This window comes from Colossoma macropomum, unplaced genomic scaffold, assembly GCF_904425465.1.
Source record: "Colossoma macropomum unplaced genomic scaffold, Colossoma_macropomum, whole genome shotgun sequence".
Lineage (NCBI taxonomy): Eukaryota > Metazoa > Chordata > Actinopteri > Characiformes > Serrasalmidae > Colossoma > Colossoma macropomum.
In genome coordinates, this window is record NW_023494784.1 from 21,423,509 (window position 1) to 21,442,594 (window position 19,086).

At 38.8% G+C, this 19,086-nt stretch overlaps 1 protein-coding gene across 2 annotated transcripts in view; it reads right to left on the minus strand.

Annotated features, from left to right (window-relative positions):
- The window catches only part of col4a2 (collagen, type IV, alpha 2), a 95,071-nt gene that overhangs the window by 52,882 nt on the left and 23,103 nt on the right, over positions 1-19,086 (minus strand). For both annotated transcript variants that reach the window (XM_036594741.1, XM_036594658.1), the window contains exon 4: positions 10,538-10,618. In XM_036594741.1, the coding sequence (XP_036450634.1) occupies positions 10,538-10,618 (81 nt within the window). The remainder of the gene's footprint in view (positions 1-10,537; positions 10,619-19,086) is intronic.

Sequence of the window (19,086 nt, forward strand, 5' to 3'; positions counted from 1 at the left end):
TTACATAATAATTATTTATTATATAGTAATTACATTGATATTAATTTTACTTTCTGTATTAACAGCTTCAATTCTGCAGCCCCATTTTTTGTTTGTCAAGAATTGACAGAAACATGGCAGAAAAATAAAAGATGCTTTTTCTTTCTGCAAAACAGTATTGCAGCAATAACTTTTCATCACACTTAAATCATAATGAAACATCTGCTCTTATACAGCACAAATGTAGTACGGATTGAAAGTTTAGAATCAGCACTGACAATTTTTCTGCTTGTTACAAGTGACAAACTCAGTATAAAAGTATGTGGACACTCCTCTTATTGAGTTCAGGTGTTTCAGCCACAACTGTTGTTAACACTGGCAGTAAAATGGAGAGCAGTGATCACTAAAGAGATCAGCTACACTCTCAGAAATAAAGGTAGTAAACTGTCACTGGGGCAGTACCCCTCTTGTCACTGGGGTGGTACCCTCAAGGGTAAATCTCAGTAGCTATAATATAATATAACATAATTGTACCATAATCTATTGAAATTATATTCTGTAAATTGTATTGACTCCACATACCTCGTCTCGTCTCTAGGCTTTTTTATTTTATTGTTCTGTTTTAAAACATTAGGTTATGAAAAGGTACAAATACGTACTTTTCTCCTGGAAAAAACTTATTTAAGGTGCACAATTGGACCTTAAAACCACTGTTGTACCTTTGCGGGAACATTTACATTGTTTGTACCCTGATGAACGAAAACTGTACCTGCACAGAATCTTTATTTCTAACAGTGTGGAGTGGTGTAAAGCATCCTGCCACCAGACTCTGGAACAGTCATTACGTGATCTCTAGAGTGATATCACACTTCACTGTCTGGTAGTATGACGGAGAAATCTGTGTTTAGCAGATGCCAGGACGATGCTACCTACTTGAATGCACAGTGCCAAAGTTTGGTGGAGGAGGGATAATGGTCTGGGGCTGTTTTTCTGGGTTTGGACTCATCCCCGTATTTCCAGTGAAGGGGAAAGTTAATGGTGCAGCATACAAAACATGATAGAAAATTATATTCTTCCTACTTTGTGGCAACAATTTGAGGAAGGCCCATTCCTGTTTCAGTGTGACTGTCACCCTGTACCCAAAGCACACTCCATAAAGACATAGTCTAACGAGTCTGGTGCTGGTCTAGTGGCCTGCATAGAGCTCAGGGACTTCAACCCCACTGAAACTTTGGGACAAACTGAACACTGACTGTGAGCCAGGTCACCTCGTTTATCAGTGACTGACCTCATAAATGCTCTTTTGATTAATGGGCACAAACTCTCACAGATACACTCCAAAATTATGTGGAAGGCCTTCCCAGAATAGTGGAGGCTGTTATAGCTGCAAAGGGCGGGGGGCGTGGGTGTTGTAGTGAGGAAGGGAACCTGCCCAAGGTTTTGGATGTCCAACAAGCTCATGTAAGTGTGCTGGTCACATACTTTTGGCCATATCATGTAATACATATTGAACTACACCACAAGGGGGTATCTATGAGAAATACACCACATTTTAATACATTATATACATGATGTGAATGTGAACGAATGCTGTAAAGTGGGTCCTCCCCAAGAACACCCCTCCCATGTTTGAGTACAGCTGGGATATTTCCTGGAACTATAAGTAACACCCATATCTGTGTGTACCAATCCTCAGAGGAATAGTAAATCATTATATTAGACTGTCAGTGACAGCAGAGTATATAAGAGATATATTTGAGATAGTGGGAGCATGTGTTGGAGGCCTGGGTGTGTTGGGGAAAGCTGTGTGAAACTCTCAGAATGGCTGTGGGGTCTTTACATTACAACAGTGATATTATGATGTCATGAAAGAGACTGAGCAGGTGGTCATCTTCTCCTGTCCAGACATGGCTGGCTAGTATGACTAGTATGAAATAGAAATATGCAGATTGGTAGATGGGGAGATAGGGAAAGAGAGAGGGGGAGAGAGACAGGAACAGAATAAAGATGAATCTTAAATGCTCCCTTGTCACTATATAGTGCACTACGTAAGTCATGGAACTACAGCTTCAACACCCAAATAGTGCACTAAATGTTAAACAGGGAGGCATGCACCCTATGGCTGAATCGCAAATGTCTTTCTATTAGATATCTGATACACTATTAGGGTCTGTTGTTATTTCATGACCTACACAGTGCACCACATAGCACGGTGGATACAATTTTGCCTTACCAACAAGAACATATTTTAAAAATTATGTTTAGGCCAAAAACGTATCTCAAAACTATCGTAAAATAATGCCTCAGGCATCAGGCAGTGTATTCATAACCTTTCAATGTAATAAGGGAGCTTTTAATAGCATTTGCTGCTTCAGACCTATTACCACCACTGCGAGCAATTCTCACTCAGTAAGTTTCATTATTTATCTTACCGATTAATTTATATTTTAACAAATTAATTATGCAGAACATTTTAAAAATTGGTGGAAAATTGAAACATATTAACAAAGCCTCTAAAAGATTAACTTCTGCATCTGCTGTTTTCTTCCATTTTATTATTTGCTATTTAAACTATTTAATTATTTTTAATCTGGGTCATTTAGCTCACACAATGTCACAGAATAACTAAGAGATGATACAGTTACCCTACAATTACGGTTTATACAATTATTCCACTATCTAGACCCTAGTGATGCACAATGTTACAGTAAAACAGAGAAAAGCACAATGCTACAAGTAAACAACTTCTAATCATCTTGCTATAAATAATGTAAACAAATTGAAAGAGAGGCAAAGTATCTCTTTAGGTGGTCACCAACTGGCTTTTTGCTTTTGCAGATCTGACGTTCACAAAGAATTTTGAAAAGAACATGAGTATTCAAGAGATTCAGGAATGTCCAGATACAACTGAAAGACAATTATTGTAACGACACATCCATTGCTAACTCATAAGACTGACATAAGATGAGAATATGTAAGGTAAAACTTCCCCTGATATCATACTGGCAAGGTCAGAGAAACAGGTTAAGGACTCCAAGCAATCCAACACTTTAAAACAGAAGTTGTCTAAACATAGAGCAAACAGATCAACATGTCTACCACTCTTAAAAATGAGTAGCCAAAAGCGTTCCTTGAATTGATGCCACTCCCTCCACCTTTCAATGGCTGGTTCTTTACAAATCATTTTTGTAAATGTGGTGTGAAAATCTGAAGAACTTTGTCAAGCTTCATGCAAAGCTTCTACCCAATTGAATGCTGAGCTGGCTGTACATCTCAACCCAGGACCATTTAGCAACCTTTATTTATGAGAATGTATAGAACCTTTACATTGTGTGGGGGTTCTTTAAACTTTAAAAACACTTGCACGTTTTATTTACAGAAGTGGTTCATTAAAGAACCATAAATTAAGGGTGCTTTCACACCTACCATGTTTGGTGTGGACCTATTGAACGTTTTATTTAGTTCGGCCTGTTTTGACAGGTGTGAACACTCTGCACTAAACAAATCAACCATGGTCCAGCAACAATCCTGAAGTCTCACTCCGCTTCCAAGTTTAGTTTGTTGCAGATGGGAACACATTTTTACGGTAGTCTGCATCAAATGAGGGAACTCAACATCAGAAAAAGCTTTTCTCAGTGCACGTCAGCGCTGTACTGTTTGCAACATCTGCCAGTTTACTTGTTACAAATACTCATACAGTTCTTGCAGCACAAACTATTGCTAACAATGCTATATGAGCCATAGAGAGTTCTTTGATTTTGTCACAGCGTCTGCAGAATGTATTTTTGATAGCCTGGTCTAGTCATCAGCGACTTGATTAGTTCATTTTAAACTGACGTGCTATTAAACCAATCAATGTAGAGATGAAAAAAACGTTCATTCTTTATTACGTTGATACTGAAAAATCTAGACATTTAGCATCTCCATTTTTCATGCAATACGATTGGTAGAATTATACAAGTTATCATGAATATATTTGAGAGCTAGTTCTGGATCTTATAAAATGATAGTGAACGTTAAATAAAAATAGGTCGTTTCAGGCACTAATAGATGCGAAAACAAAAGTAACAGAGGGCTTGACTTGTATCATTATCAAATTCCTGACCAATCAAAGAACGCTTATGTGTGTAATTTGGTGCACTTTAGTCAATTGCAGTGTAAAACCAACTGAACCAAATGAAAAAGATACAATGTCACAAAAACCCAAACTCTGATGTAAGCTAGGTGTGAACACTGCCTAAAAGGTTTTAGAATATCAAAGAGTTAATTAATGTCTTATTCATGCTGTTGTTCTTACAATAAGCCTTTCATTAGTGCTTTACATTTTGAAAACAACTAAGAAAAAAAGATGAACTAATAGTAAGATAGCTGCAAACGCAATATTCAACTTCAGGCCTTGACAATTATGGCTGAACCATTCTTTCCTTTTCAATATACTTTCATGAGGCCCCTTTAATTTAAAAGACAGACAGGGCTGTTATGTACTGCAGAACAAGCCTATTGAAGCAGCACTGGCTTTTGACACTTAATTCTCCTGTTTACATGTTGCATCCTGAGCTAGTCATTTCAAGCCAAGGATAAAAGTCCCTCATATCTGGGGTTAACTGTCATCTGCCCAAGAGAGATATTACAGCTGTTTAGAACTTTCCAAACATCCATCCCCAGGAGCAAAAAAAAAAAAATCCTCATGTTTACACCCAGTCGCAGATCGTGTCTTGTGCTTATCTCCCACATACAATGCCACTCTTGTCCTATACACTCAGTCCTTAAAAGTAGTGCTGCAGGGCATTAGAAGGGTCTTAAAAGAAGCTGAAGCTGGATATGCTAAAGGATGGACTGGAGGGAGAGAATAAAAGCTTTCTTCATCCAAAAAATTAATATGAATATGAAGATTTAATTTGGAAAATACGGTCTTGTGACTTGTGATCCCCTGTATTTGAATTCAGAAATGGGAAGAAGAAAGGGAAACAGAAAGACCATTATACATGTTCTAATTCTATTGCTAGTGGTGTAGACTGAGTGACGATAAGAAATCTTCTGTATGTTAGAAATAGGCTTCATTTATGCATTCATTTACGTTTTTTAAAATATGCAGTTTTAAAAATCTCCATTGATCGGATAAGAAAAGCTTTGCCTCTTCTAAAGCGGAGAGGTCAAGATAGGCATCCAACATGAGGAATTTCGTACATGTTCTGATGAGCTTTTTAGGCAAGCAACATGAGGAATTTCCTCTGAGAACTTTAACAAGCTTGTTACTGGACCGGTCAAGGTCAGTCAAGAATAGTCAATGCACCTAACTGACTGACCATCTGACACCTCAATCCTGAAATATACATGGCCAAGAAGTCCACCATGTAGTGCAGATGGCACTGTTTTGGGAAGTAGTTCATTTGTTCATTTGTTGTGGCTGCTAATACTTCAAAAACTGAACACAGGAATAAGTAACGTGAACAAAGAGAAACCAACGTTATCTTGCTTATCACTAAATCACAGACAACTAGTTATACAGATGAAAAACTCAACATGAACCTTTTTGTTCTGCACTCAATTGACACAGAATGTCCAAGACGAAAAAATGATATCATATTTTGACCTTCATATTTTGACTGACTGGAGCAGGTTTGGATTTTCCTTTTCCCATAATCTGTCTCTGCTAATAACTGATTCACAAGACTGCGGCTTTTCCTTTTGGCAGGAGGATGATTTGGTGTCTAGTTGCAGGCTAACATCTGAACTCAATGCCTGGCCGTCTGATTGTCGACACGATCTTTCTCAGGGGTATAATGTACGCAGACTAGTCTGGCTTTTGAACCACTCTCTACGATTTAACATCTGAGGGTACAGCTAATGCAAGAACTCCTACATATATCACCCGCATCTTGTAGACATTTTGCAATGCACTGAACTGTCTGTGAGATGCCAGTTACAATCGGAGGATATTCCACTCAAGCCAGAGGTTAAAGTGCCAAACAGCTTTCAAACAGAGGAACCAGGGATTGACGTATACATAATCAAAAGGAAACAGAAATAGGGCACTAAGTTCATCTGATCTTTCCACATAGACTTTTACAGTAGCATTCCAGTCAGTTATTATCCTGTCCTCTGTAAGAGCGCTAAGGACGTTTCTGACATTTAGACATTTAGACTTCACGTCCGAATGAATACTCAACATATTGTGACATGAGAATAGTTCTAATTATAGATGACTCCTGTCATGTCTACAGTGAAGAAAATAAGGGGTTTAATTCATTTTTCCCAGCAAAAAAGAGTCTTATGGTCTGAGTACAAAAAGAGATCTGATAGCGCTTATTGTGCTGAACATCCGCATGTCACTTCCTTTTCCAACTGGACTGTGTACTGTAAGTTTTCCCACAGTGGATAAGGTCAGTATAGATGCACCCTTTTCCAAACATGGACATGCTCATTCTGTATGCCACCATTACTTATGTTCTACAGTTATGCACTGTCCATTCCTTCTTCCTTACCATTGCATATTTCATCTCTAAAATCTAAGCATGTCATGAATCTACTGATGGTAGTCACTCAATAAAGATCTTCTATCCTTAGCGTTGCTCTGAGAACCCCTCCTATTTTCTCAGAAACAGCAGGAAGGGTATGGGCGAACACAAAGCACACCATTGATCGCCATTTAGATGTTTTCAACTGAGAGGATGTGCATGCAAGACCCTGCCATTACAGCTTTCCACAGTTGTTGTAAATTGTTCTAAATCATTGGCACTGCAATTTATGATCTTTCAAATGGATAATAAAGTAGTTACTTTGGCTAGTACTCTTCTGTGACTAACTCTGAAATCTGTCCCCAAATAACAAATGTGTTGTTTTGCTCTCCCAGCTGCACCAAACACCATGCTTACTTGATTGACCGTGCATGATGGAACAAAACACCTTGCAAAATGTTGGCAAATTCAGCTTTAAAGGAGTGTCTGCTTCAGAGGCTGGTCAGTGATGTACAAGGAATGGCATGAATTTTGCCAAACACCTTCAGGTTTAAAGCCTGTGATGCCAGCCAGTCTCACAACACTATGCAGAGCTGAAGGAGGCTGTGGGTGAGCACTGGCCAGACCAAGATGTTTGGCAGCCCACTGGAATAAACTCAAAAATGAAATTAACCATTCTTGTAAACAGTCGGGTCGACTTCGTCCAAATTCCTCTGCAACGCCTCTGTTTTGCCTCTGTTTTGTTTGCAGTAAACTCGGGCTCCCTGCATTTCACAACCCTTTTTTGCACTGTTCTTTCAACAAGTTAAAATCCTCTGCCTTTCGGGAGTCTTTTTAGGTTTATTAGCAGGTCGCGGAACTGAGAGAGGTTTTAATACAGATGTCAAGCTGATGAATATGTGACTAGTCCCGGTGGATGAATGACAATCATTTAAATGCACCTTTAGCCATGTCAAACAGCTGTAAACACTACAGGATGCGGGAGAGAACAAGATCAACAAACTTCCTGCAATTCATGACCGCTACGTCAAATCTGATGGTGATCATCTGGGCAATAACATGCTATGTTGATTTTCCTGCTTCATAATGATAATCATCTACCCTTATCTCACAAATTCACCATTATCTATCATTATGGTTCTGATATTTCATGCAATAAAATGTAACACCAAATCTGTTTTTCATCTCATTATTTGACATATAGAAAATCATTCTGACAGCAAATGGCTCACACCCTTTGGCACTCGACAACACTATGAAATGGTATGCTGCGATGTTTGTGTGTTATTCTCTGTTCTGTCCTCTAGAAGCACAATGATCACGGGGGACCACAAGGGGCATATGAAATGTGTCCAGACATCTGCAAGGTTCTGTTTCCCCTGAAGACATTATTCATGGATGGATACAACTGAGCAGAGGATGTGGATTTGGCTGGAGGAAGATGGACACTATGTGAGCCTGGATGATATACAAGGAACACTATACACAAACAATGAAGACAAGAAGGAAATAAGCAAACCAAAACATGTGAGCTGCATGTACGTAAAGGGAAAGGCCTTGAAAAGTTGTTTTTCCTTCTTTTAACCCCTTAAACCTTAGTCTTAGTATTCAGTTGTTAATCTTAAAACAAATTATTCAGTGACTATTATTAAATTCTACCAATACTATCATTACTACCAATACTACTTCATCCCTCTTTGCACATTTAGCCTTTAGGCTCTTGGTGAGGTGCTAAGTGGATCAAACAAACAATAAGGGAATGCTGGGCCTCTTCTCCTTCCCAAATGAGTGTTTCATGCTACACTTTCAGGTTTGACAAAAAAGATGAAACATATAGATGGTTTAGACCGCTCTGGATTGAGATGAAGTCCAAACTCCAAGCATGCTATAACAAAGACCTAACAGTCTTGGCACTTGCAAAGCTCTCAAGAACAATCAAACCTTCCTTCCTTTTCTGGTATGGCGCAAGAAAAAAAGACTGATGACTTGACCTATCACGAGGCCCTTTGCATCCTGGTGTGTGCTGAGGAATGTATTTCCTTTCTCTCCCCTACTCCTCCTCAGGAGATTTCCTCTCACCATGTTAAGCAAAAGGTCATAGTTATGTTGTACAAACAGTGAGCTTATAAACTACAGTCTGTTATAGACGTACACTGCTTGTGACAATGTAGTTCATGAGCAAAGCTTGACATGAAAAGATATCTTTTAAACCTACTTGAACTATTAAATGAAGATATCAGTGCATCTTTTCTTTGTAAAATATTTGTCATGCGTACACAACGTATATTTCATTGTATATTTTGTCTGCAGTCATGCTAAAATCCTTAATTTGTGTCTTTTCATCTTTAAAATAATAACTGAACATTTTCCAAACGAATCACTATCTACCAAATCTGCAGCGTATGGTCAGTTACCATGGACAATAATTGTGACGCACTACTCTGTGCCAAGTAGAACAGAAAATCTTGCTGAATATATATGCTGAAGCACCTCATCATTCTATTTTGTTCTTTAATTATGGGCTTCTAGTATGTTTAGAGTCAACAGGTTTTCTCTACTTTTGTAAGTACAGGGAAATTACTGTCCACCTGGGATTCAAGTTTCAGCCAAAAATGCATAAAAACAGTATTTTATAGTAAAGAAATAGTACTTTACAAATCATTTTAATGGTAACAAATATGTGAAATAATGTTTAAAAACCTTCACTTTTCAGACACATTTAAACAGCTTTGAATGCCCAGCCATTCTCTGTTGTCAAGGACATCGGATTTTACAGTACATCCATATTGTAATAATTGCACAGAGTTTATTTTACGTACTCTGCTCTCATTTACTGTTAGTATTTTTGGTTTTGGTTTTTGGCACAGTGTGTCAGTTTCAATTTTTGAGTTTCAATTTTTATCAAAACTTTTCGTTTTGGTGTATAAATGCATTTTCATTGATCATGTTCAGACTCGCTTGACTGCATGAAAAACAAGTGTGAACAACCCTAGGACGCACTGTAAGCGGAATACAATTGGATCACTCAAACCACATTCAGATCAATCTTGACCAATCTTAAAATAGTGTGAACGGAATGTGTTTTCGATATCCGTATACAGTCACGTATGTGTCTGCGGTGCGCTGACTAGCAGGTGAGAGAATAAACAATAAAATGCAGGGTAAAGGATAAGCAGGGATGAAGTTATCCTTGAACAAACAGCCTTCGCTCACTCCGGGCTGATGAACATGCTCAAGCCAAGCTTGCTGACTTGAATCGTAAGGGGGAAAAAATACAGAACAGTAAAACAGAAACGATGTATGTGTAAACTGGGATCTCATCTGGTCAAACTGGGGATGCATTTTAGTCAAAAAGTGTAAACAGAATCCAGCCAAAGTTTATCCTGATATGATCTGGACTCAGAATACATGTTAAAGCAAGGTGTAAACAGGCTCTGTGTACTACAGACACAGGTTGAAAAAATACTGCAATATTCCGTTCAGTAAAAGTCTTGGAGAAAAGCTCTTGATGTGAATTTGAAAACAAGCTTCACATTAACAGGCTATCCAGCTGCTTTCTATCAGAACTGAATTCTCCATGAAAGAACATATTCTGCTGAAGACCTCCACACATGTACTGGCTATTACTAGGGCCTCTTTAGACCACTCATCTGCCATTATCTCATTATGGCATAATGTTTAGTCTACTCCTATACGCTTGTTCTCACAACATATGGGAAGATCCTTTGAAATGTCTCTCCCTCCTCTTTGCAGCTGAACTAATGAACTTTGGACATACCAGAAACAGCTGAAAACATCCCTGGAAACATGTAAAGACAGGTGCGAGAGACAATGAACTAGACAACTACATGTAACCGATTGAAGGTTCTCGGGTCCAATTTAAATCAAAACGTTCATGCCAGCCTGCATTTCCGGTCAGTGTTTGAATTACATTTGCATCTCAGTATCTCTTTTCACATTTGCATTTTTGTGGTGCTGTAACTTCAGAGCTAAAACTCATCATCCTCTCACATTTTTCTACTGTTACAGATACAGACTGGTTCTGAGTCAGGAAATGTGGTAGTGATGGACAGTTGTATAGGACAGATACAGACACTTACCCTGGCGCCTTTCTCAGGATAACACTGACACCCGCCACTGCAGTCTCGGCCACCACATGGCCCGGTGTACTTCTTACCACCCTGAGAAAAAACAAGGGAAGACAAACACACAATCATTAGCTCACTGTCAGTTCATGCTGGTTTCCATATGATAACTGTGGTAAAGCTCCACTGGTAAGTCTTTTTATCTGATGCAATATGAGTAAATTTAATTTGTGTTACTCTTATCTTTACAAAATACGTTTGCTGCTTATCCCCATCACTCATCATGGTAGTAGACAAAACCTTGTTGTACAGTTCATGTCTAGAAGAAATTTGTAATCGTTCGGGTGCTCTGATGTGGCAGATCTTGCTATTGTGAGATGTAAACACTTGCTGCCCTAAAGACATGCTCAACATCTCACAGATGTTTATGCTCAAATCATGTCACAGAGTGAATGAAGAGGCACAAATGCTTCCTTTGAAATACAGTAATTACTCCATGCCAGTAATAAGGGGGTAAGAAAGACAAGGTGGCTTTCAGAAATGCAGACATAATATTCAAGAGTTATTCTTCACATTTGGCCCACAACCATTTACCTAATTATTGCCAAAAAGACTGTAGCTGCGATATGGACAATCTTCAAACTCTGTAACAAAGACTTGACAACCTGAGTAGTCTTCAAGGGTGTTGTCCCCTAATCATAACAGGCCTCAGTTCTTAACTTTATCATAGCTAACACCAGCAATACTTTCAGAAACTTTGGTGATGTCTGTTGTAGCTGAAATCAGAGTAGCTGCAATGCAGGTATAGTAAAATGTGTCACCACAGGGAATTTCTGTGTCCTAATCTCTCATGTGTTTCTACCGCTAAATAAAAGAAGCACAATGATGTTTCTACTGTGGGATGCACTGTGATAGTTTCTGAGCAGGTGTGCGCACACATTCAGAATGGAATTCGGATTGCTAAGGGATTATTATCGCTTTGTTGCATCATATTAACAGTAAAAAAATGACTGAAGTGTAAAGAATATTCTTTTGAAGCATATTCATTCGTTTACTTGTTCAAGAAGATGGTTCATCATTTAAGCATTGTTCCTATCATCAAGAGATTGCAAGTTTGGTCCACGGCAATGCCACAGCCATCCATCACTGGGAGTCTCTCTGGATGGGTAGGGTGGCCCTGTTCCCTGCCTGATTTATCAGCAAGATGCAAACTATTCTCCTCCATGCATGTTGAGCAGTATGTTGTGTTTATGGCAGTTTAAAAAGATGTAGTGGTGCTTCGCTGTCTCGGAGTACGCATATGCTAGCCTTCATCCTCTCAGCTTGGTAGTATTGTGCGTAATGGAGACATAGCTCAGCGAGTGGGAATTAGCCATGAAAAAATTGTTTAAAAAAAGTAGTTTATGATACAAACAAATTAAAAATCCAATCTAAAACAAAACAGCAATGAGAAAACTGAAAATTGTGAAATCTGAAACTGTTATTAGATGAGAAGAGTAGATTAAAAGGCATAAATAACTGGTTTTTGTCTTATGATTCAAGGGTTAATAAACATTCTTTTCTCTCTCTATATGCCTCAGTGAGCACAAAGCAATGTCATTAGTATACACGGAAAACACTGAGATCAAATAGTGCTCACTTAATCATGTGGTAACAGAGGTTCTGCATTAACCTGAACCAGCAACTGTTTATAGCAATTCTATGATAACAAGATTTGCCAAAAAAAAACTTGCAAATGAATATAAATCCTATAAATGGCCAGGACCCCCTAGTTGAGAGTTTAAAGGGTTAATGAGCAAACAAATTAATCATTTATAAAAGAATGGCCAAAAAGTTCACTTTCTTGAGAGTCATACTTTCTATCATGTCACACCAGCTCAACCTACGTGTCTAGGGAATGCATGTGTCAGTTTGTGTCTCTCGTTCTTCCACAAAGAACAAGCAGAAAACTGGAGGCTTTATCCTTGCAGTGCAAAAAAGTAGAAGCATATGAATAGACGGAATTCTGCCTTGTTACGTAGATTCAAGATTTTGGATGTAAAATTTACAAAGGCCACATTCATCTGTCTGGCCAACACCACAAAGACATCCATTCAGACATCCTTTCATGATCCTTCATGTTTTGAACACAAAACAGAAAACCTTAAGTGACCAGGGAATGCATAAGACTTTCCGTTTGAAACATTCATTTTTCTGGATCAAATTCTTGAAATGTTCATTCATGCAGAATAAATAGTGAGATGGAACGGAATTAATTTATTCTGCTAGCTAAACGTCTCATGTGTTGAGCACGTAAGCAGAACAGCCAAATCAAGCCTTTTCCATGAGTTGAAGACCATTGACAGGCATGGCAATAATGTCTTATCGGCAAAGCTTCATTTGTGCACTAGCAATCCTGCAAAAATGTGTGTAGGAACTCCAGGGGGACAGAGAGCATTGTTCTGTTAGGCGGGAAAGATGAAAGACTAAACAGGAGCACAAAAGCTACACAAACCGTAAACTCAAACAATGAATAAAAGAGTCACCAGGTTTAGTTCATTGCTGCATAGTTGATGATTACTGCAGATGATGAGAAAGGTATTGTGCTCTATCCTGTTCCAGCCCTCCCACATCCCCCCAAAATCACCTTTTCCACCATTTCTACAATAACATTTTCCATGCCTCAAACAATAATCACCTGATTAATGTTAATGCCTTCTCACCACTATAGAAACTCCTGTGCAACTGCTTGAGTGAGGGATAATGAATACAAGTGTATGCATGTGTGCATATATTCAGTTCAGTGAACAGAGGTTTAAAGAGTTTCAAACTAATTAACAATGCAGAAAACAGGTTTGGAGGTTTTTTCCCACTGCTCTCTTGGCTGCTTTAATTTTGGTCCTATAGTCCTTGAAGAACCTTTTTTTTACCAAAAAAGAAATGTAAGAAATTTACACAGAAGCCTCAACAACTACATATAGCATTACTTTTACTGTATTTAATGTTTCCACTCTTTGTCATTATTACAGCTTCCATTTTTTTTGAGAGACTTGCTTTCAGTTTTTCAGAGAAATCTGCAGGGATATTTTTCCACATCTCAGAAGTTCAGTCTTAGAAGTTGCATTTTCTGCTTCTCACAATCCAAGTGATTTCAAACAAATTCAGTGAGGTTGTGGTCTGGATTTTGGGGTAGACAGTCTATTGTTCTGAGAACAGCAGCAGCTTCTTTGTTTGATTAACAAATCTTCTTCTTTTATGTCTTTTTTTGTCTGTTTCTTTTTTTCCTTCTTCACATCCTTTCAGACCAACAGCTTTGAGTTGTCTTCTCACAATGGAAAGATGGACCTAGCCATGTAGTGTGCGATTACAAACATTTCTAAAAGAATGGGTCATTCTAAAGAGCTCACTGAATTTGAGCATGGTACTGTAATAGGACGCCACCGTTGCAACAATTCAGTTTACAAAATGTCTTCCCTCCTAGATATTCCACAATCAACTGTGAGTGGTATTATTGAAAAGTGTTTAGAATCCACAGCAACTCAGCTAAGTTGAAACAATAAACCTTGAGTTGTTTTTCCACTGTCTTTCTCCAAGGCTTATTCTCAAAGGTGAGTTCTCCTTCTGAATGCAGAGCATATGGACATCATCCACAGAAATATTTCACCAGTGGGATTCCATGAAATGCATACATCTTCCTGCTTCATCCAAACAATCTGTACTGGACAAGTCCACAGTCATAGATGGCTAGTGGAGTGCCTCTTTAGGGAGACCTCAGATGCTCACATCTGTTTGTTTCTCAGGTGCGAAAAACTCAAGTGTTACAGATGAAACACCAAAGCTCTTTAGTCTGCTAAAGCTGTACGTTTGTACCTTAAATATGTGACAGCCTGAACAAGCTCATCTGCTGGAGGAGTAAAAGCATGTGTAAAGTATGACAGAAACCAGTTGTCGTCTGTGCTGCAGCACAAGCTCGGCTGTTAGCGGAAGGTCAAGAGACTGGCTGTTGAGGCCGTAGGCAGTGTCTAAAGCTGATGGGTCAGAAATCACTACCAGACAAATAAAAAGAGGAGAACCAATAACATGGAATGCCTCAGATGTTTCATTTTTGTAACCTTTGACATTCTATTTGCCATCAATAAATACCAGAGGCACAGAATAGTAAGTGAGTGAGCAAATGTCTGGCTATGAAAAAAAATAAACAATGCAAAAGAGCGAGATATTGGTTGATTTAGAATTTAACCATTTGGTTTCCTACACAGGCGGCACGGTGGCGCAGTGGGTAGCGCTGTCGCCTCACAGCAAGAAGGGCCTGGGTTCGATTCCTGGCTGGGTGACCAGGGTCGTTTCTGTGTGGAGTTTGCATGTTCTCCCCGTGTCTGCGTGGGTTTCCTCCGGGTACTCCGGTTTCCTCTCACAGTCCGAAAACATGCAGTCAGGCTAATTGGACGTGCTAAATTGCCCCTAGGTGTGAATGTGTATGTCTGTCTGTCTGCCCTGCGATAGACTGGCGACCTGTCCAGGGTGTATCCTGCCTTCCGCCCAATGACAGCTGGGATAGGCTCCAGCACCCCACTGCGACCCAGAAGGATAAGCGGGTTAGATGATGGATGGATGGATGGTTTCCTACATGGCATTGAGGGTTCTCCTCTACAAATTTATTTTTTTTATTTGACATAGTTACAAGGGACTTCTTGTCATGAAAATAGTCTGTGTTCACTCTGAAACATTTTCAGACCCCCCAGAACAAGTCAGAGGGAAAGAGGGAACTCCCTGCTTCATTCCAGAACTCTGACATATGAATGGCCTGTGAATAGTGGTTATATGAAAGTATATGACATAAAACACACTAAGCATGAGAGCTATTGACAATATTGGAAAAAATAAATGCTCTTAGAAATGTACAGTGAGCTATCATTCAGTTGTACTTAGATGTTATGTAATTACATACTTAATTACATAGTTATGCATTGAATTATATTTATTTTGATTTACATTCTGCATCGACAGGTCTATGTCTATTTGTTCACAATTTTCCTGGTTGTTTCAATGAGCTATGAGTAAGAAGTAATTAATAGGTAATCACACCATGTCTTTGTCATCACCAGTAATAACCATATCCTCTAATTCTGCATTTCCCTTGTGGTGGTAGAAGATAAATGGCAAACCAGATATGCTATTGTTTTTTAGTGGAGCAGCAACGGAAAGCAAGAGTTAACATCATGAGTTGTGTTTTCCCCACTTTTGCTGGCTACTAGAGCAGTGGAATAAACCATATGTTGGTTTTTGGGAGCCACTGACACCAAACATCTCATTGTTTAAGTTCCGGCTCACCCAGTATTACACAACAAAAACAAATTTAAAAGAGTACAGAGCATCTTTCTCACATTTTCCACTTTAAAAAACAATCAATACTATCAGATTTGCTCTGAAAATCATCCATTTTCGCCAGTGACGCTGTGACCGTGGCAATGTTTCCATGGCGGCATGCAATGACAGGTTTCTCAAAGACAAAATGTTATACAACGTAAGGTTTAACAACAACAACAGTAATTGCAACAGTGGTGCAAAGATCAACTTCAACTTCATCTAGCTCCTTCAGTCCCTCACCTGGAGGAGTTCATGTTCATACAGGAGACCTTCCACCCTCTGTGTTATTTGAGGAGTGGACAGTGGCAGAAAGATTTATGTCTCTTTTAATAATAAGGAACAAGTCAGCAGATACAGATGCATCTCCCGTTTATTAGAGAAAGACACACTGCCTCACCTCCCCAGCAGATCAAACCTATCTCCACTGCTTGTTCCTCAAAGAGCTGTTAAGATAGAACACTTATTAATTTATTAATAATTATTAATGCGCTTTTTTCCTCTCTCTCATTAGAGGCATGGCGGCTTAAGGGAGGTACTGGAGGACGTGGCTGTTTACAGAGCTGATTTACTATCTTTCCCTGTGGTCCTTAGCAGACTGGATGTTAGAACAGGACAGAATATCCCCTTGCACAGCTGTCTGACCTCTGAATCTCACAACCAATCCTAACACCCTGTAGACTTGAGATGATGAAAATCTGTTTCGAAACCAAGCCACTGATGTAAACTGTCCTAAACAATCCCGGAGAGAAGAACACGATGAGCAGTGTTGTTATCAAAGTATGTAGTCAAACAGTTTGGTTCTAAACCTTTCTATGGATCTTTCTTTAGAGAGCCTGCACCTAATGTTAAGGTTATACACCATTTTTTTCTGTAATTATATGGATAAGCTAAGAAATGTTTAAGAATCTTCATTTTTAAAGGAGAATTTGCCAATTCTAAAAACAATTTGCATAACGCAATTGTTGAGATCCCTCATTAAGAGAGGTTTTGATGTGAAATGGTTAATTGTAAAGGGAATTTATGAACTCAGATTTCTTTACAATGGTGGTGATACAAACCAGCAATCACTATGTCTACATCACAAATATGGCCATCTTATTTACTATCTAAAACAACCAATGAACCTACACATGTCTTCTTCTGAGTATTTATATGTAGATTTTTATATATCTATGTGTGTGAACTGTCTTTTTTTTGGTGAAATGAACAATCTCAAAAAGACAAGCAATATAAGAGTACAGCGCAGAGCCACCCAGAATTCCATGGCGGGTTAGTCGACTTCTTTATTAGCTGTTATTTATTTTTATATTTTTTCTTCAGATGTTTTTTTGAACAACCAACATTTTCAAGGCTATTCCTTACTTTATCTTAAAACTACAGTCTGTGTGATGTATACTTGTGTGTAATTTCAAAACTTTTAAAACATTTGAGGCAACAGATAACCTTAAATAGTTTGAGTAAACTGAACTTGGTGGTTTACAATGCGTCAGGAAACACATTTATAACCATTTTGTGTAATAACTTAATGACTGTAGCTTTTCCTTTGGATGCTTGGTTCCTATCACCACAGATGTGAATTAAAATGAGTGAATAATGAGCAAAATAACTTGTGTGACTGTATATTTGCAGCACAGTGTCTTCAGTCACACATGATTGTGTTGGATTGCGTTTGTAAACGGCCTGGTGTGTTGCTCTGACGTAAAAACCTTCTCTCCTTGTTTACATGGCTGAGTCTGATGACACAGTGATGACTCAGCGAAGTGATTCCAAAGACGACATGTTTACATAGCTCAGTGGGCACACTGTGAGATGCTGCGGCTTATCTTTTCTGTTTCAGTAAAAATCAGTGATACTTCAGATAGAGAGGAAACAACGTCCATGTATGGATGTCGCTGTTAGTCCCTGTGGTCAAATACAGCTTGAATCATGCTGTTCTCAGTGTACCGTGCAGTCATAACTACATGTGGCTGAACCACAGAGATGCAACTCCTCCAACTCTTCCACTGTATTGTCCCAGCTCTTAGAACACAGCCTTAGCCAAGCCAGACGACAGGTGTCTGGCACAGACCGAGCTCCAGACGCCAAGCCCCTTTCCACCACTGGAATCTGGAAAGTGCGTGAGAGCTGGTCAAAACACAGTCTTCCTCTATACACAGAAGCTTTTGACTAAGCTTTGATTGAGGGACATGAAACCACAGAAAATGGAGGGATTATAGCAGATGTAGCCGATGCTCTGATGCCAAGAAAATGACAAAGTGAAAACTTAACCAACGTGACCAAACTTGAGATGATTACAAGTTTGAAACATCAGTAGATCTGAAAAGAAAGCATTTCACAGAACACCATACTATTCTCCGGGAGTGCAGTACAAGGCCATGGAACACTGTGAGAATAATGTGATTGTTTATGCCCTCATCATGGAGAAAGGGACATCCTGAGGAATTCAGAACCTCGCTTAGCACTACCAAACATGGACGTGCTGTTGTTTTCTGCTATTTTAACACAGATTCCAGACATTTTCCCCTCGTACTCTGACATTTTAAGGTCCTGGACTCTATTACTTTGTCTCCATCTACTAAAAATAAAATAAAAGCATTTTGAAACATAAAGACACAAAACTATGAACATGTTTCTTTATCAACAATCACATAAAATGATATTCCTAAAGTATGGATGTGACAGATAAGTATTGAAGGTAGATCTATGTATATATGAGCAATCTATGGAAATGGAAATGAGCTATTTCAGACAGATCTGCACACTTTAATGGTGCTTTCACACCCACCTTAGTTCAGTCTGACAGGTGTGAACAGGGTCTGCACCAAAGAACCGAACCATGGTTCTCCAAAAATCACAGTTATGTTCTTAGTCAACCCTGGTTAAGTTTGCTGGAACACATTTATAGTCATGATAGTCTGCAACAAATGAGGGAATTCAACAGATTCATCAGAGCATGCCTTTATCTTCTTCAAGCAGTACAACAGTTCTGTACCGTCTGTTAAATCTGCCTGTTGTAACATCTGACTCTTGAAAAGCGCTCACATTGTTCCTGTAACACAATAAAAGCAACAAAATAATATGGAGGAAATAACCTAATTGATTACATTCAGATTGACAAAGCAATCATTAAGAAGCAGACAGAAATTAAGGTTTACTGTTATTGCTTTGACAGTGCTGCAAAAAATTGCGTGTAAGAAAATATCAATTCACTTGAGTAT